This window comes from Blennius ocellaris, assembly GCF_963422515.1.
Source record: "Blennius ocellaris genome assembly, chromosome: 21".
Lineage (NCBI taxonomy): Eukaryota > Metazoa > Chordata > Actinopteri > Blenniiformes > Blenniidae > Blennius > Blennius ocellaris.
This window is the reverse complement of record NC_137670.1, coordinates 10,548,141-10,568,760: the sequence shown is the minus strand read 5'-3', so window position 1 is coordinate 10,568,760 and position 20,620 is coordinate 10,548,141. Positions and strand designations below refer to the sequence as shown.

General features: G+C 43.0%; 1 protein-coding gene across 1 annotated transcript in view; it reads right to left on the bottom strand.

Moving 5' to 3' along the window:
* Positions 1–20,620, bottom strand: part of snx29 (sorting nexin 29) — a 139,048-nt gene that overhangs the window by 105,745 nt on the left and 12,683 nt on the right. The window contains exons 12-14 of the mRNA XM_080516901.1: positions 16,235–16,298; positions 15,448–15,576; positions 3,428–3,513 (exon numbers count right to left, since the gene is read on the bottom strand). Coding sequence (XP_080373027.1) covers positions 3,428–3,513; positions 15,448–15,576; positions 16,235–16,298 — 279 coding nt within the window. The remainder of the gene's footprint in view (positions 1–3,427; positions 3,514–15,447; positions 15,577–16,234; positions 16,299–20,620) is intronic.

Below are 20,620 nucleotides of genomic sequence, written 5' to 3'. Positions count from 1 at the left end.
AACTGCTCGCACATGATTCCTCCTTCTCCCAACACAGACGCAGCATCCACCAAGCACACTCTGGGAGTCGACATCAAAGCGTGATGGAATGAGGCACATCATTAGTGGGAGAAGACAGAGGCGAAGGAGGATGAAATCAGTTAGACGCCGCTGTGGCGAGAGAATTACTATGCCTGTCGGGACTCACTTGTGTGTGTGGGGGGGGGGGGGGATGACAAGACGGAGAAAAGAGGGAGGACAGACATGATGACAGAAAGGGTTCAAGTGTTCAAATGACAGAGGAATGAAAAGTCAACATCAGCAAAGTGAGATAATGAACAGAGGGGGGGGGGGACAAAAAAAAAAACAAACAGGGGGGAAGCTGCGAGGATTTGAGCGAAAAGCCACAGGTTGGTCAGACACACTGCGGAGTTCAGCTGGGTGGTGCCGGCGCTTCCACTGTAATACACGTTTTCATCTGTGCAGGAATCGCCCCTTTTATTTTCTCCTCGCCTTCCAATCATCGCCTGTCCTCATTGTTCCTCCCCACCGTGCTCCCCGGTGTCAGCGGCCCGGGCAGCCGTGTTTGACAGGCTGAACACGGTAATTGCCAGGAAGCAGATAGATGAAATGTGGAGCCACAGCGATGTTTTAAACATGACACTGTTGCCGGGCTGCTCCTGCCTGATGAAGCGGGGGCTTGTCGGCGCTCACGACTACATTAGTCAACCGAAACCTTCCAAATAATTATGCTTAATGCATGGCGGCAAGCGAAAGAGTTTTTAGTCACCGCGTGATGCTTTTGTGTCTGGAAATTTTTGTTGTGTGGAAATCTGCAGTGCAGCTGGGGTCTTGTTTTGGTAGTTTTGGCCATCATCCCTCTCATTAACCACAACACAGTATTAACTGAGTTAATAGCTGCAATCTGAGAACATGATGAGAGGATCATTTACGTTTGCCAAACAAAGGTGAGTCATCAGATTAATCTGCAGGAGACGCTCATCGCAGCAGGGACATGATCAGTGCTGTGGGTTTCTTTTCTTCTTTTGAGGAACGAGAGCTGAAAATAATCACAACCTGAAATTCATTTTATTTTTCACCATAAAGGAGAAAAAACACTCAACAAAACTGCATTCTAGTATCTCCAGTGGTTTTCCACCAGAGTACAAATCCCATATTTTGAAATATACGCAATTCTCAACTATTTTTTCATCCACTTGGAACTCTTCAACGTTGTTTCTCTTTACTGCTGCAGATCTTATCATTTAAAGTCCAAATTTTGCCATGTAGCTAAAAATGTTTGGGTTATATTGCTTGATGAAAGTACTGGTAAATTGACATGTATGGAACTTCTTAATACAAGTCTTAATAAACTATAAATGCTACTTATAGAAAATTTAATTTGTGAGAGAGATAGTATTAGTCTTAGACTTTTCCCATCTGATGCCTTCAGGATCTCCTCACAATAATAACAAAGTGTCCATGACGAGTGGCCATGAGGTCAAACTAAACAATGTTACACCAAAACATTTGTTAAGGGATTAAACGTGGTGTTTTATGTCCCTCTCAAACTCCATGCCTTACTTATGAAATGAGACGGTTACTTTACTGTCACTGCTGTGGTGATGGAAGGCATCAATCAAAAAGGGGAGGATCTTTTCAAGAAGTGAAACTGAGTGATGGTGGCCAACACCTAAAAAGAGAGACCAATGAGGAAGCAGCAGGGTCATCGAGCAAAGCTGAACACATGTTGTCGAAGCCGAGGAAGAGTTTCACAGTTGGTTTAGAAACGGAGTCGTGGATGATTCCTGTCCATCTTTAAACGCTCCAACAAAAAGCATATCAGGACCACACAAGACTTGGATTAGAGTCATTAAAGAAGGCGGCCTGGTCAGGTATATCCTATTCTGAGAGATTTTGTTTGTTGCGAGATCAATCTCCCATTCAACAGAAGTGGATTTAGAGAATATTTTCAAAATCAGAAAACATTTGAAATCTTGTCAGACTGTGCTACCAGGTGTTACAGAATACAAAAGTTGTTTCTTCTTCAACAAACAATGTGTTTTTGAGTGAATTATTCAACTGAAATATTGTGCCGTGGTCCACTCTGAAGCACTATTTTTACACCAGAGGCACACAAAATTGCTCAATTGCTCCAGCTTAAACAAACAGCCAAGACAGAGATTATGTTGTGTCATGTAGAGAGAAGATGTAACTTGTTTTGGGGGTTTTTTTTGCAGACTGGTATGAGAGCTGTGATATCGGATTTTGCAACATAATTCCAGACAGTGTTTTAAATCATTAAAACAGAAACATTTGCACCGCCTTTTGTAATGTGCAGAATGCTTATTTAATAGAAAGTCACTACAGTTGGTTGTTAATTTGCACAATTTCATACAAAAGGCATTACATGAAACAAAAATGATCATTACATGTTCGTGTTTCTCGCTGCAAAATTCAGCAAAGAGTTGAAGGTATTGGCATGCCACCCAAAAATCCACTGAACTCAAAACTCTGTGGGATGTGCAGCAGAGTTCGGACCACCCTATGAAAGCCTCACCTCACATTTTATAAGAGTAAAAGGTCTGATACCACTGCACAGTCGGATATCTTTGAAGTTCATGCCTCAACAGGTCTGGGCTGGTTTACTAGGGGGGGAAGGATCTACAGGATATAAGACACGTGGTCATGACGCTCTGGCTGATTCATACATGTTAACATAACACAGTGATATAACTCTGATCTCCATGATTAGCTGTAGAGATCTGTCTGCTGCATTAATGGATAATAATAGCCATTTTCATCAAATCGCATCCAAACTTGAACATCCAAGTGCATAAATCATGTTGAGTTCACTGTCAGGAAGAGGCCGTGATATTAAAAAAACATTTACAGGAGCACGCATTTGCCTCCGAACTCTTTAAGACGTCATCATAAACACATTAACTTCACACAACAAAGTCTTCTTACCTCTCAGTCTCACAAAAACATTCAGGAAACCAGAGAAACCCTTCAGGTATCAAAGATAACTACTGTCCTCTCTATCCCCCAGAATGCAATTAACCATTATGTGGCCCCCTGTAATCTGCCATGTTCGTTTTATTTGCCTTTGATACAGCAGGAGCTTATCTTGCTGGTCTTCACACGGAGCACCGCTTACAACCCCCGGCAATGAGAAAACAAAGTCCTAGTTGTCAAAACTACTCAAAAAAAAAAAAGCAAAAAGCAAACACTGGTGTATTGTGATAGTGGAGGTTAGTCATTACAGTCCATGAGAAACAGATGAGAGGTGATAAGCGACGAGGGGGTAAAACTGATGACCTTATTTTTCTACGTTTGCATCCATGAGCGCCTCTGTTGGAGAGCGAAATAGACGGACTGGGACGCAGACACGGAATCTAATTTCAGGTCATAATGAACAGAGGGAGAAGGAGAAAGTGTGTCTTACCGTCGTTGCTCTGGCTTCCCTCTCGCTTCAGCATCTGTACCGCCCCCACATACTTCTTCAACTGGACCTTCAGGACCTCATTCTCCCTGCACAGGAGCGCACAAACACAGCTCTTAAAACCACGAGGACTGAAAGACAGAGGTCACATCAACAAGACGCTGTGTGCATTCAGATTTTGCACAATGGCATATATCCTCACTGTAATCCATAACAGACAGAATAGAAATAGCCATTCAGATAAAAAGAACATTTATCTGCTGTGTTATGTCTCAGTAAAGATGCGGCAGTGTGTTAACAGAGGACATATATTCTCCGAACCACTCACAGGGCTGTGCCAAGCCTGAGTTGTTTACTCTGTTTCCTGACAACACTCGGTGGAAGGACAGAGTGAATCATCCGGTCACCTGCGAGGTGACGGGGGGGGAAAAAAAAAAATACTTGAAACTTAATCCAGGTGGCCAGACTGAGGAAAAAAAGTCACAGGGATGCAGTTTGTGGAAGTGCAGAGACAAACAGGCAAAAACTCATAATTAACTTTTGAATTTGAATCCAAGCAGAAGACAAAACCGGAGCTTGGATATTAACATATTTGTCATACCAACAGATGGGCGGCTTAGATTCAAAGCAAGTCCAACAAATGGCCAGAGCTATTCTTATATTCCTGCACACATGCTTCGTATACGTCTGGATTGTACTACTTTTCACAAGTTTGTGATGGACCCCATCTGTAAGAATCAAAAGAGACTTTACAGGATATGGTGTGTCGCAGTGGGGAAGGGAGAGGCAGTACAAATCTATTGGTCTTGGAAAATCCTTTTCACAGCACTATCTTTTCCTTTTGATGTTCAAAAAGAAATCATGAAAACAAGTCCTGAGTGAATCTTTTAGTTGTTACTGAAACGGTTTGAGAGCAGAAATTACTCTAACAGATGTGGTGATTACATGTTTAAATTGTGCATGATAATCAAATCAATAATTGCAGACTGCAGGTGGAAACTTGCATATGAATTCCACCAGTTTCGGACAGATTTTTTCATGCATTTGCATTTCAGAGTGACAGTCCCCGAAATATGTCAGCATGTTTGTTGGAAAACATCAGATTGACCAAAGAGGACCAGTGACAGACCAGTGCTTGGTCTGTAATACATTTAACTGACACTACAACAAAAACCCTTGATACAAGGTCTTTTTTGAATCAGCTCAGTTGAGAACATCAACATTCTCAACTTTAACTCTATTTCATGAAAAACTTTGTAAATGTATTAAAAGAGGATTTTCCAGGATAAAAGAACACAACAGTGAACCAGGCTGCATTTCCTTCACATCAATGCCTGACAAAGGGCCCGCACCGTCAAAACAGTCGATTGAGTGTTTTCTGATGAAAGTCAATTTCACTTCTTGCTTCGTATAAACTCTACGAATAAAACATATCAAAAAGGCAGACAATAAATTAATACAGACAGCTGCCAGCAAATCACATTTGTAATATCAGTTCCTAACCGAAGAGAAGAAAATTAGAAGACCGACAACCTTTGAGCCCATCAGTCAACTTCACTTCTTTCATTAAGGTGGAATCTGAGAGTTAATGCTGCAATATTCAACATGACAGCTGCACCTGAGTGTATTTTTTTTTACAACCCACACTGTAATTCAGGCTCAAATATCTCGAGGATTCTCTTTAAAAACAAGAGTAAATGTAAGTGCTGGATTGTTTTGGGGAAGGAGACACAAAGACACGGTGCTAAAGGAACAGAGGCGGTCGCTTCACAAGGCGGAACCGTAGGAACATCATCGACTTTGGGGAGGAAATCAATCAGAGGTGGAGTGCGGCTTCATGCCGTTGGCAGTTCTATTTAACGGTCTTTGTCTTTCCTCTTCACCCCCACCCACCACCCAAACCCTCATTCTCCATGGGTGATTCTTGGTGCCCTGCTTATCAGCCCCCCCATTCACAACCAACAAAAGAGGCGCCTGCCGGGAGACCCCCTGAAAACACACGACGGGCTCTCAGCGGAGCCGTCCACGTCGTTATCAGAACCGCCCGCAGCCCAGACGCCTTTCCAGCCTGGTTAAATTAGAGCGAATACACGCCGCTCGGTCCGGAGAGGGAGTGTCTTGTGTGAGGGTTTTTCGGGGAGATACGCAGATAAATGAGTCTTGCGTCTGTTGCTGCGACAGCAGGTAGATTACAGTGTTTTACAAAATGTGAGCGAAGTAACCTTGATACCCGAAGCTCAGGTTGAAGGGCTCTTTAATCCCTCCCCCCCCCCACCCCCCGAGTGATTTTTAACGCTTCCGTTTTGTGCGACTCTCTCACTTAGTGTCAAACATTTCATCTTCACAAAGGTGGAGAATCAATCTCTAAGTGCACACGGCTGTGTAAAATAGTTTTATATTAGCACACGGCACAAATGACTGTGTGCAATGTGTAAAGATGCTCATAAAGTCGTCTCCCCTTTTGGATGCGCCGACGCCACCATTATCTTCATTTCTATGGAGCGTTTTAGCCCTTTTCGCTTCACAAGTTCTGTTTACATCAACCATCAACCATTACATCAACCTATTCCCCACCCACCACAGCTACCAATAACCGTACATTGCAGCCCCAGCACCCAGTGCTGCCACATTTAGCTGTCACTTAAATACCACCCCCACTCATTATGAAAGTCGCCCAGTCACTTCCATCTCCAGTAAACTTAGAAAAACAGAAATCCATGGTTACAGATAAGCATTCAACAACAATGAATAATAATTGCTTATCAAACAGGGAAGAAAAAAACAACAACGTGAAAACACTGAAAGTTTATGCCAACTTTGGTGACACATTTGGAAGAAACGGCGTCTCTGGGATGAGAAGCAGAGTCATAAATAAGTCACATTTTTTTGATTCCTGTAGTAAATGGCATATGCTGCTTCCTCTTCCTCTAATGTTGTTTGAAGTTTGTGGACGCATAATGAAAACACTTGTCAATTTAAAATGTATTTCTAATTTACAGAAGCCTATGTATTCAATGGAGTTGAGATTGGGACTGATGCTAAGCTATTGGTAACAGAGACTTAAAAAACAAGCATCAGCAGCCACATTTTGCCAATTTTTCACGGCCACAGCGCAAAACACTCCGCTTCAGTGCGCGTCCTAAAAATGCATAGTCCCTTAAATTGTCTAACCAGTCAAAGGATAAAGCAAATGATTTTCAAAACAATATCCCAATTTTTGTCCAGACAAGAGAAATATCCTCCCAAACACAAATTCCCACACTTCTGGCGCCATGTTTAGTTGTGAGAAACTTGAGTGTTGTTTGGTTCTGTCTGCCACATTAGTCATCATGTGAAGACAGATTGGCCAATCCCAATCACACTAAGCGATGAAAAGGAGGAACAGAGTCATGAGACCATCCAGACTGGTGGCGAAGGAAGAAAATAAATACTTCTAATTGGTTCACCACTGGTACAAGATTCCTTGTGCGCTCACATCAATACAAACTGTGGTAGAGTGGCTCTATTAGTACAATTCCTTTGTAGAACAATACTTTTTTCCACGACAAGAAATCATTCAACTTGGCTTTGTGTCGAGATTGTAGTCATTTTTGGTAGTGATTGTTTGGCTTTTGTGAAATATAGACATTTTCATTGCGTCTACATACTGAGCCGCAACAAAGAAAAGTTTAACTTTAAAGCTTATTGTGGCAAATTAAAGAGCAGAAAACACAAATGATAAATTACTAGTTTTATAATATCAAAAAAACTGCACTATTAATTGTCTCAAGGCACAAGAAGCAGGACTAAACAATTGTGAAGTGGCACTGAGATCAACTGCAACTGCCATTACAGAGGACCTTTGTTTTTACACCTGAAAACCATTATAAACACAAGTATATTTGACACCTGTGATGGCACATTAAGACGCCGCAGATAGAAACTCATTTTGAAAAGCTTGTCAGTTACTCAAGGCGACTTTTGTTTGTTCTTGAATAAGATCTCGGAGAATCGCCGGGCTAATTTTCTCAGCCTGTGAATAAACAACTGCCTGAACAAACAATGCTTAACGTGCCTGTGCTCGGAACTGAATTTCTTCTGCAGGTTCACAACAGCCCGATAATGAACACGCGTTGTTGAATTATTGATCGCTCAGATACAAGTGAAATGACTTCTGCTGAAAAAAACGTACTTGCATTTAACGTGGAAAACACTGCCTGTGCTGGCAAAACAAACAGAAGGTCACCTTGTTAGGGATACTGCTGTCAGCGTCAGCCGTGCTCGCCGCTGACAAGGAGGTGTTGGTAATCAGGAGCATCAGTCTAGCATGTAATTACAGGCGCAGGTTTTAGGGACAGATTCCAATCGCTGCCGAACTAAAGTTCAGTAAATTACACTGCAGCAGCGCAGAGTTTAATCATTTCAACGTAAGCTCCCAATCAACCCTCTGATGCAAATATACCGTATTCTCTGCATTCCGACGTGAGATGACGGCAAGAGAGGTGGAGATAAAGGTGGAGATAATCCCTACAGTACATTACAGCGTGCAAATCCAGTGCGAGTGCTCTTGGGGGAAATTTGGCGAGGTGTACGCCGTTACATGCGGGTCACCAAGGAACGTCTCTCCGACGCATTTCCAATTCCAGAGCGGCCTGATAAAACACAACCCGGAGGTGTGATATACACCCAGCGCGAGGCGTGTTGCATCTGTATTGGAGCATCTTCCCTCGGGCGGCACGACTATTCAGCACTAAATCAATACAGAGTTTCCTCTTTTGCTTTGTTTTCTTTCCCACAAATGTGCAATAAAACAGGGTGGAGAAATAATCCAGCAGCCTGTGTTCAAATTCCAAGTTGGCTTCTCTTTCAATTGTTTATGTTGAATGTTTTCATTCACTGTGTAAGAAAAGCAGAAAATGTATCTTGATTAGTGAGAACAAATCTTACGAGGAAGAAAAATGTATGAGGCGTTAACATTTCAGGCTAACAACACAAAGGTTTGTGCATTTTCACTTGAAACGTAAATGAGGCCTGAGGTTTCTTTAAACTACAGTATCACTATAGTCAACCAGAGCACATAAATATTATAATTCAAATCTTAAATACTGTACCTTTAATATGCACCGTTCATGTATATAAAAAGTTGAATACTTCAAAAGAAAAGGCTTCTTACATATCTCTTGATAATAGCACCAAATACCTTCATTTTTGGGCTGCATTCAGTTTTTCCACAATGACTGCGAGTACATCGAAACCAACCCAGATCACTAGAGCGGCATTATTGAAGTCCTCGGGGCAAAAGTTCAATGATGGATGCTGAACAACACTTAACAACAAAGCCCCGTGAGAGGGACATTTTGCAATTTGCTCGACCCCAAAACCCATATCAAGAAAGTGCAGCTGCGTCTCCCGGTTGAGTCTTTCCAATTAAGAGCGACCCATTAAATTATTTCATGCTTCTAGTGAACATTACACTTCTGTAAATACGACGTGTTCGAGCTCGTCTGAGGCTCGGAGTGTCTTGTCTGCCTGCAGGGGCGGCAAATGTTTTAAATGAGCATGTCGAAAAGTTCAGGACGCTTCATCGCTGTGGCAGAGACTGCAGCCGTCGTGGGCCGACACGGGACCCGTCGCAAAGTGCCTCCTCATTAAGGCCAATAGTTTGGTGCGAAAATATTGACGGTGTACACTCCAGCTCTGAAGAACTATCCTATTACTGGAGCAGAGTAGGAAAACCGGGGATATCATCCCGTCTCCTTCCGCGTGAGACGAGCAAGAAGAATGAACTGTGTTTTTGGTTTTTTTGCACGAGAGTTCGCGATTGTTCCGTGGGAGAAAGAAGCAGCGACACAAAGGAAAGCAGCGCGCCTCAGAAAAAGATATAAAGAAACAGCAGCTGTTTTGTGTGCAAATGAAGCGAACGGTGAAAAAGCAGGAAACAGTGTGCGCTTGAGAGATAAAGACACTATAAATATTTTGTTTGAAAGAGAGTAAGTTAGTTGAAGAGTGCGAAGTTTGAGAGTGTTTTATCAAAAGCAAATACTGTAAAACACTATTAGAAAGGTGGTAAAAATAGTGCATCTTATCTTCTCTTCAAGAACGACCCAAAAAGAAGCTATCTCAAGAGAAAAACCTTAACTTAAGCAACACACAGTGATTACTTAAGCTGAGCTGAAGCCCTGGAGTGCTTTTTTTCTTGTATCTATTGAACCCCCCCCCCCCCCCCCCCCCACCCGCTCCCTTGTCTTCATTATCCCAGTGCTCCGTCGTCGTCCTAATGTGCTATAAACACAGCTAAATTGGCTGTTCTTCAGGTACGGTCAGGCTTTGTTTGGAAGCTATAAACGAGAGGTACAAAGATGCCTTCAGAGGGAGACAGCTCAATGGCTGGATAATGCTCCCGAGTGCAATTTGCTGCTCAGCTCCTCCGAAAAAGAAAATCCTCAGAAGAAAGCTTCTGTGTCACACTTGCACAGGTCTGAGAAGAAAAGAAAAAAAAAAAATGCATATATAAATAAAAATATATCCATATAACCAACCACATGCCGGCAACAACAAGGCCACAGGGTGCAGACCGGGGTTATTAACATTTCAGAAGCTCCACTACCTGGGCTGAGGAGCATAATTGACTTTCCAAAGAAAGAGAAAAAGGCGAGCCCAAACACTCCAGACCAACAAACCAGGGAAGCGCTCCCTGCCGCTCTTCAGAGCAATCACAGCAGACTGCCGGGAGAAAGGCAGCGCTGCCAGCTAAGAAAAAGGCATCTGCTCTCGTTTCTTATCCGTGTGTGTGTGAGTGTGTGTGAGTGTGTGTGTGTCGGCCTGTCCAACCGCCCCCTCTCCCAGTGACGAGGAACTACTTCCTGGCCCGAGCCCACTCGACTGGCCGCCTTCCCGTCTTCCCCGCTGCGAGAGGCCCGCTTCCCGCTCTGCCAACCGACGTCTAAAAAGGGGGACAAGAAACGGTCGAGGGGAACGGGAGCGCTTCCGTCTCTCACAACCACTTTCGCGTTTGAGGGTTGGACGTTCAGAGTGAGGCCATTTTGGTTTTGGACATCCATTTTTAGAAAATTTCTTGATAAAAATCATTACAAGTGATAAGACGTAAATAAATTGCACCGACTCAATTCAAATAAATGTAATTTTCGGAAAACACAAGCGGCCAAGTTACAAAATGTGTGTCGAATCAAAAGGTGCAATAAACACAATGAAATTGAGCCTGGAGGGTTTTTTTTCTTCTTGATATTGTTTTATCGCTAAAACACGACTAGTGTTTGAAAATCTGTGTTTTACAGATGTGCCAGCCATAATTTATCTAAAAACAAGTGTAGCAATAAAGTATGTTAAAGATTTTAAACTAAGCACATTAACCTGGTTGATGAGAAAAATTGTGATCAATATAAAAAAAAACAAATTAAGAATTCAAGATATTTGTGCTCAAGTAGCCTTTCTGTTATTCAGAGCCATAATGCAACTCTTGTCTCAAAAAATGAAAACTCAGAAGTACAATACAGTCAGGTGTAAGTTTCCTAGGTGATATTTTTACAAGGTACTGTGGGATAAGCAGGAATGCCGCCTGCCTTGGGCTTGAATTCTAATGCTGAATGTGTAAACTTGGGTGTTTATAAGCGCAACTGTGCTTGTGTTTCTTATCTGAAAATACGGAAAATTCCATTTCCAGAGACCCAAGAAGAGGAAAGCAGAAAGTTCTCAGAGACGCATTAAACATCCCTCCTAATGAGGGACTTCGGAGAATTAAGAACAGGTGTTTTCTGTTGACTGGATTTTGTGAGAAGGAGGCAATTGCCAAATTACACCATCTCCCTTTTTCACTTGCTGAAAACCTGTGATATAACATCAACAACTCGCCCGCTCACTTATCACTGTAATCCAATTAAAGGTGAGTGCTTTGTTCTGCTCCTCACATTGTGAGATCAACAATAAATCGTCTCACGAGGACGACTTTGGGATAAAGTTCACGGTGTGACCCCCCGCCCCCACGTGAGGTTTGCTACGTGTGCGCTCCAGCTTTGAGCGTTCTGACAGTGAGGATGTGGGCTGCTGCGTGTCACACAGTGGGAGTGAGGGGCTCACATTAGCATGCTATATTTGGAGAAGCCGGGCGAGTAAGGGTCCCGTTGCACAGCTTCGAGTTTCTTGTGTGAGTAAGTCGGTGAAGTGAAGCGGCGGCTCTTTTTTAGCCCACCCCCCCCCCCCCCCCTCTGACGGGAGTCGACGTCAGCCGGGATCTATCTATGGCGGCTCGCTCATCCTCTGCCGCCCCCGTCGACATCCAGGCTGGAGACGCATGCGGGCACGCTCGCAATAAGAGCGCCATCGCAATAAGAGCGCCATCACCTAGGAGAGGCACCGAAATGAGCAGAAGGACTCGCGCCGTCTTCCTCGAGCGGCGGAACCATCTGGCGCCGGAGATAAACGTTTAACCTGAACATTACCGCCGGCAGCGCCACGGTTTCAGTCGAAGTTAAGACAATACGTCTTAATTAACCCAACAGCTGTGGAGCACTTCAGCTCGCTGTCGGTCAACCCCGACTGTCCTTTTGAGTGTGGAGACGCAACCATCCCAGGGATTGACGCCACTTGTAATTCACCCTGGGCGTGATAATCACAAAGAATTGTGGGATACATAGCAACGGTAGCGAGTACCCTCTTTCACTGAATGATGCCGACAGCTTCCAGCGCTCATTCAGCGGCTAGCTGCTCCTTCACTGGTATTTATAGACACTATTGATCGAGACAGATTTGGCCGAGAAGGAAAAGCAGCACTTGAGATTTAGCAACAGACTATAGGCGAGGATTTGTGTGCGTGTGTGTGTGTGTGTGTGTGTGTGTGTGTGTGTGTGTGTGTGTGTGTGTGTGTGTGTGTGTGTGTGTGTGTGTGTGTGTGTGTGTGTGTGTGTGTGTGTGTGTGTGTGACAGTTGATTGTACAAAAAGAGAGAGAGGGGCAATCATGATCACATGTTCCACACTCAGTTCCTCTCAGGGTTTAACGCTCCATTAAAGTGCTCCATGTGAACGTGGCCACATATTTAAAAAGGCCCATCAGCCACCATGCGGTCCTCTCCACACGAAACGAGCCCCTCAGCTCCAGCAGTCCCTACACACTTAACTTGAGTCACTCGATCAATCCGAGCTGCTGGTTTGACTTCCTGTAGGAGGCTTCTATCGCAACACTTTCTTGGGTTTTCCATTTAGACCGCTCGAGGATGACTAATCATCTATTTAAAGGGCTTAGGGCTCGACTGAGGGCTTGGGAGGCACAGCCAATATGCCGCCGAGGCCGAGGTGACGCAGTCCACTTCCAGGGAGGCTGTGGGTGGTTGATTATCGGGATGTATATCTGGGTGCGTTAGTGATTTGGGGAAGGAAATATAACACAATGAGGGAAGGTTCTGACCTTTCTTCTCCAACTCATTCAATTGACAGTGGACCGAACAGGATGTGGAGCCTTAATGGGGATATTTGCACAAATGCAGTTCCTGTACCCTTCTGGGTAACGCTCTTACCATTAGATGGTGCGGTGGTAATTACTGTGATTATGTGTAAAATGGCGACGCAGCTACTGTAGGTATGAGGCACAATCAGCAGCAACAAGGCAGTTTTAATCTCACACACACAAGAAGGACCTCTGGGATGTGGCGAACATTCAGACAATGTTTCCTTCAGCTCTGATGCCCAAACTGCTTTTAATCAAACGTGCACGCGGACAAATAAACAGGAAAAAAAAAATATCTCATGGGCTCACTCTGTGAGAGCCCATACTTTTTTTTGTTGGGATATGAGAGATTAATTCGTAAAACAACATTTCACTAATTAGCGCCACAGAAATTTGGCTTTGTTTACATGATTTGTTTCCCGACCATTGTGTTCGGAGCTGCTGAAAAGGCAGCTTTTAGAAATCGGTTCCAAAGATGGACCATTTTGAAACTCCATCTTCAAGGAAATGGGTGAAAAACACAAACCTTTGGCAATTGCTGCTTCTGCTCATTCACACCACAGCCATAGTAAATAGTTTTGCTGCCACTAAGAGTCAATGGATAATGACAACAATGGCAGCCTCCAGAGTGTCATGACTCCCAGTCTATAGTCTCCAGGGTAATTTTATAGTTGACTCAACTGGAATAGCAATCCAACTTCACCGTCCGTCCATTACAAAATTTCATTAATAGCACCCTCTAGTGGCCCTATCTGAAAACTAGTTTTTTTCTGCCAATTCCGTTTAAATAAACGTCGTTTTCAAAACATCGGCGTGTATACACAAATGTTTTCTGAAATGAAAACTTAAGAAACAATGTGTTTTCACTTGAAGCATTGTCACAAAAATAGGGCTTGAGTCAGTTAAATCATAGTGTTTGATTCATCTGCAAGACAATTTAACTTAGGTTGTACCTTAAATGTCGTCAAACAGCAGCTTACATCCGTGCATCAGTGCTCACGATGACTGAAAATTTGTCCTCGTCAGGAAACTAAAATGAACTACAGTAATGAGCAACCACATTTAACTCCAACGTTTGAACAATTCCCTGCACAGAAAGACAGATGCTGCTGGCAGTGTTCGCCACGTTAATTTGATATCCTTTATCCAGAGACGATATAACCCCACAAGGTCTGAGAGGACAACACCACAGCAGTTATTGTAATATAATGAGTCTGTGCATAACTACTCTAAAACAAGGCTTGAGACTATTCAGCCAGTTTCAAAAATTATTATTTGTTTGGTCGCCAGGGACGTGCCTTATTTTTCATATCATATTGTTTATCATACTAATAGCTGTGTCTCCACTACCATCATTACTAATATCAATAACCATTATTCCATGCTGTGACTCTGTTCATCTACACAACATAGAAATAGAAAAATGCTGTTATGTGCCTGCAGGGAGGTGATGGTTCGAGGTCAATAGCGATCAACTATTATAATGTCAAGTGATTGCATTCCTGACTTCTGCTTCGTAGCGATCTACACTTGGGGGGGGATCTTCCCACCACCACCACCTTGAAAACTTCTTCCAGGTCACGTTGGACATGCCGGATATGAAATTACTCGGCGTATATCTTGGAGCACCTCCATAAGTACAGACACGTCTTCTGAATGTGTGGTTTATGTTAATCAACAGGAAATATGTTTGAACAACAACTTTTTGGTTGCAGATGTTACTTGTGATTTGTTAATTTTACTTTAGTTTTACTTGAGAAAGAAAATTCTTAATCACAGTATATGAAAAAAAAAAAAGTTTTGGTTTTCTTTTATTTGAATTAGAACGAAGTAATTAGCCAAAACATTGCTGTGGCACAGTTTTTCCAGAGTTACTGAGGCAAGTTTTGAGCTTGATTTTTCTATATTAACAAGAAAAAAGTATCTGGAACACATTGACTCTGTGTTCCTAAATGAATGACATGAGTCCATGTTAAACTTGGCACCAAACCAATACTTGCACATCTTATCCCTAAATTCAGGTTTCGACAGACAAGAAGCAGAAAAGCAGCTTGAATGTATTTTTCCAAGCAAAGAGAAGCTCCTGGTTCAATTCTGAAGAATCGGCTTAATTCACAAAAACAAAGGCCAAATTTCTAAAATAAAAAAGTGCACTTTAATGGACAATTTAAGGACATAAATGTTTATTGTAATGTGAATGCATTATGCTTCTTTAGACTGTGGAAGCTCTGTATTTGTTATTATCGACTTGAATAAAGATTCCAAGGCACCAAAACATACATTTCAGATTTACTGGGACTTTTAAAATCCTTAACTGAACAGTAATGAGGAGGAGACACTCATAAACGTGAAGCCTTTTCTACAGCTTCATATGCGTTAGAGCTCATTTGAAACAGTAATGACTGGCTGTGCGGTAAGAACACAATCTGCAAAAATTTAAAAAACGATCTCTCCCAGCATGCAAAGCTTTGCAGTGCAACTCAGCAATGTTTCACTGAACGATCTGTAGGAAATATTCCGAATTGGTCATTGTTGTGGTGACAACAAATAGGCAGGAGTTGTGACGGCATCCCGGCTGTATCTCACCTGGCCAGCGCATGGTTTTTGGCCGAGTGTCTCTCCTCCAGCTCTGCCAGCTTCTTCTTCTGCAGATCAGTTTCCTGCCTCAGGCCTGCAGAGTGCTCCATCTCACCGTCCAGCAGACTGCGCAGCGACCTACAAAGCACGTGCAACACATCTCATGTCGGTCACCATCACATTCAGGCATCAATTCAGCTCAGGACTGAACCCTGGAGAGTCCAGAGACGATAAATGTTACTTCCATAAACAGCGGTTTAGATAAACAGCATTACATTTATTCAGTTGCAGTGATAAAATGGTAGCTGTACTACATTTAACCCTGGCATGAGACACTTAATCATCACATCTGTGACTGCGGGTATGTAAATTTAATACCACAAGTGTTTATCAATGAAATCTGAATGCTGCTTGGCAGGAAATTCACATTAATTATGATTAACTACAAAGGTGCATTAACATAATACTATAATCTCAGGTTATTCAAACAGGATTTTCAGCGAGCTGAGGTGTGGGTTGTTTATGGCAGCTTAATAGAGCGTAAATCACAGTCCCTCGAGGACTAAAATGCTCAAAACAAAATGCACAACAACAACAAAAAAAATGTTACAACCAACAGACGGCACAGAAAAGCATCTCGTCTCTCGATAAACGAAAAACCAAGCTATTTTTACAGTAAGGTCATCAGATATCATGTTCAGGTCAGGTGAGTTTGAGTATGTGTGTGTGTGTGTATTTGTGCTTTTGTGTTGGTGGGGGTTGCAAGCAACAGACAAGCAAATCTATCCCAACATACGTATTCTGTTCCTCCAGCTCGTCCTTCCTGTTCATCATGGCTACGATGGCCTGACGCAGCTCCCCTGCAGAGGAGACAGATCAGGGTGAGACTTCTGCTCTGAAACTACTTGAAATACATCAAATGCACATATAAACAGATGCTACACAGTAATATACAGAAACTAATAATCAACACTTTTGATACGGAGGGAAAGAAAAAAGAAAAAAAAAGCATTCCACACACTTACTGGAACGATGCTACTCTTTTACACCATGCCGAAGCAGAAGCGCTCAGATAAAATCGTTTTTCACCTTCTTTTCCAGCTGACAGCAGTCATACAGAATGATATCCATCTACCTCAGAGAGTTTAATTGCTGCAGTAAAGCATACTGCTTTCTTCTTTTTTCCCCTGGAAGCTTCTATCAAAACGTTGAAGGGAAACTCCTGGATGCCGTTTGTATTAAACTTGAGTCTCACAAACCATTAAAGTGAAGTCAACTTGGCTATTACAGTCTCGAACTAAAACAGTTATCGATGAATTACACTCCGCTCGAGCGTCATTTAGCAGCCAGGCTATTGCTGCAGGTAATAATGCTTTTATGCTACTCAAATGATTATGGGATTCTTGAGAAGCTCAATCTTGTATTCAATCCACACAGTGCGGGGGGGGGGGAAACACAATGTCAAATGGTCTTGCGCCTCCTCTAGGCAGTTTTTTTCCTTGACTTCAATTATCACCATCACAGCTGACAGCTGTCAAAAGGAGGAGAAAACCTTTCATCTTGGGGGCGCTCATACATTCGAAACTCCATCGAATGCATGCATTTATTCAGCAATCAGCAGCTCACGCTGCAGGACAGATCACAGAATCACAGAGAGTCACGTCCTGCATAAAAATACATAAAAACACCTACATAACAAAATGTTTTCAACATATACTAATCATGAATTGTCTTTTCTTTCCTGACATAAGAAAAATGCTGATCATTTAAAAAATTGGTTGTGTTTATTTCATTCTGGGTGTGTGTTAACAAGACACCCTCAGCAGTTTAATTCCAAATTAAACTTTTGACCTGATGCTGATGCACGAGGAGAAGTTAAGGGATTACCAAAGTTATTACAGCATGTTCCTGAGGGGGGATAAAGTGAGCACAGAGTTTTACAGCAATCCGGCCGGCAGTTGTCGAGACGTTTTCACTTTACAGCTCAGCGGTAGAAAGAAAAATCTCAGGGATCACGCCATGACACAAGATATGGGAAGAGTGAATGTCAAACGTTTATGGCAGTGATTCTACTACATTTTGACATTTTTTTTTTTTTGTTGGCGGAAGAAAAACTTTAACATCCTTGATGGCTCAAGATAGGTGTGAAGGACAACTTTTATCACCGTGAAGCATTTCAGCCTCAATCCCACGTGGCGGAACTGAGCAAACGTCTCTACCACGTCTGTGTAAACTGAGGGGAAATGCAATTTTTTGAAAATGCTCGGACTCAGCGAAATGCGACTACTGCACATGAGTAACACGGCCTTGGTAAATACTTCTGCTGCCCATGCGTGAGTAGACTGAAAATAACAATAATGGCAACCTCCAGAGTGGCAAGAGCCCCCGTCCTTCTCCTTCCCATCGCCAAACTCCAGCCAGAGAGCATCTCACAGTAATGCAGGGTTAAAGTGTGCAAGGTTTGGTACTGTGTAATTTTCCAATCAGACTTCAGTCAAAGTGCCTTGACCATGACAACAGGACGATGGGCTGAAGCAACATGAGACATGGGTAGCATATAGAAAGTCTGTTCCATGTGCGTCATAACCCTGGAAGAGTGAGTCGTCGGTGTGCGATGCTCACAATAAGCCCTTCACAGGGGAACCTTGGGTCTATGAAATGTGTTAACATTATGTTTCGGGGATGATTCCGACACCCACGGTGCAAAAACTACCGTGTTTCTCACGGCGTTCCCGAGAAAAGAGTTCAGGCTGCTGATTCGGCTTCTAAAATTCTCAAGATCTTCCATCTGAGCCAATGTTTGTGGGATTGTGTTTGACCGATGACGGTCCAATTTACAGACTGAGTCTGCACGACTCACTGGAGAATTAAAACGTATGAAATGTGTTACTTTCAGAACCTAATACGTTATAAATTCTTTACATTTTACTCATGATTGAAACCTTTTTGGAATTAAGGCTGTATCATACCCGTCACACGTGTGTCGGTGTATTTTCAGGCTTAGAGCAGCATTGAGTTGAACTGCATCATCTGCCACCTCAGTCTGCTCGCAGTGTGCCACTGACTGATGTTAATCTCCGTGCTGATGTTGAGGACAGATTTGGGCCAGCTTGTGTGATAGTACCGTGACTCATCCTCACTGTTATGTTCAAAGATGCACGTGAAGGTTTTCGAAGCTCCAAATGAGGCTGTTGCGAGAACATCTAAAAATACTGAGGAGCAAAAAAAAAAAAAAAAAAAACTTCACATTTCCCACACATGTAGACCACTACTCTATTTAGGAAGGGTGACAATGCCGCCCCAATTACAAGTAGGTCTCCTTCAGCCCCGCGCTAAGTGAGAGGAAGAGGGGAGAAAGACAACAAGTGCGATGGAGACCACAGAGGATTTGAGAAAAGAAAAAAAGTCCATTATCACCACGGCTCCTTCTCCACATCAGCAGGCCAGGAATAAATGTGACCTTTTAATCTGACCACGCGTTCACAGCGTGTGCCACAGACAAACCATTAGGGACTTTGGCAGAGCCAGACACCCCTCCAATCCTCACAGGGGGACGCGGGGAAAAATCACACCACGAGTACATGGAAATACATATGTATGCTATGCTCGCACACCTTGGAGCCCCATTTAAAAAAAAGAGACGACAGCGCGTGTTTGATGAGGGCGTGCACAAGCTCGTTGCTCCGATTATAGATGCATTCTTCTCGAGCCCAGCCCTGTAATCGAATCGCCTTGTGAATTATAGACTCCGTACTCTCCAATCAATGGGCTGCTTGGCCTCACACGCGGTCAGATCTGGATGGAGTCACTGAAGGAGAGAACATGCAGCACACTTTTTTTCCCCTTTAACACCATTTTTCTCGCTCAACTTCTTCAGAACAGCCTCAAAATCCAGTATTTGTATGTGTTGACAAAGCCCTAATAGAAGAGAGGGTAAACAAAGTTATCTTTAGCTGGAAACAGGCACACTTCATCATCTGGTGCAAATGGACCCATTCATAGAGGGCCTCACGACTCGTTGTGTCAACATTTCAGCCAATCAACGGCTGATTTTGATTCCTCAATTATGGTTTTCACACACCGGGGGTGAGACAAACACAAAAACACATGATGTGCTTGAGCATTTCACAACAAATCTATTTGCAGCAGCATATTGAATATGCAAAAGAAAAAGAAAATAATTCAAAAATGCACCCGCAACATAAGACTTAATAGATTCAACTTTAACGAGTAGGGATGACCTTTTCTTTCACACATGCACCAATTCTGCATATACACCCATCAACCATTATATTGCGGGTCCAGCACTGTGCTCCCCATATGCAATGGTCTATATTTAAGTTCATCAGAACCAGCATTAACTTCTGCAGTGTTATTCATTTTACCTGCCAGTAGTCACAATGTTATGGCTGAATAGTGTATCTATGAGACAAGACAAGGCCTTTCTGGTGGTGGTTATGCAGTGATGAGAATATTTTGCATTACATAACTAGTTTACAAGTTGCCAGTTAGTAAAAAATGTTGTTACTGCGTAAAGTCTACACGCCACACCCATCATGGGTGGAACTGCTTTACAGGCCCAGTGAGGAATAGTATTTAAAACCATGGTGCAGCAGAGAATAAATACAGAGTGAAATCTTCCCATGAAACCACTTTGTGATATTAAACACACTCCAAGTACGTTTCCTTCGAGTTACTTTCCCCCTCAAACCTGTCTTCTCTTGTTCTTCCTCTGTGATTTCATGCAGCTCCCCAAACAACTTTGCTCAAACCCCCGGAGAAGTATTGCTTTGGGTTAGGCGAGTGGGTGGGGAAGCGCAAAGGCAACAGAGCCAGTGAGAACAAGGGCAAAAGAGAGAAAGAGTGAGAGATTTGCTCCCAGTAGAGAAAAACTTCTTGATTTTCACTCAAAATGTAAAAATCTGTTTTGACTCTGGTCTATTGAACCAAGTGCGGGTAGAAATTGTCAATTCTGCCTGGATTTCTCCCCGTGCAATGGGAAGGGACCCTGTAGAGGAGCTCTGTGCACTTCAAATCTGAGGGCGTGACTCCTAAAAGTGATGTTACAGATATTTTACAATGTTACACACAGAATTTGTCTTTTCCCCTCCGACTCGGATTCACTGATATCCAAAATACTCCCTCCCCCCCCCCCCCCCCCCCCCCGTCTGCTTTCAGCTTC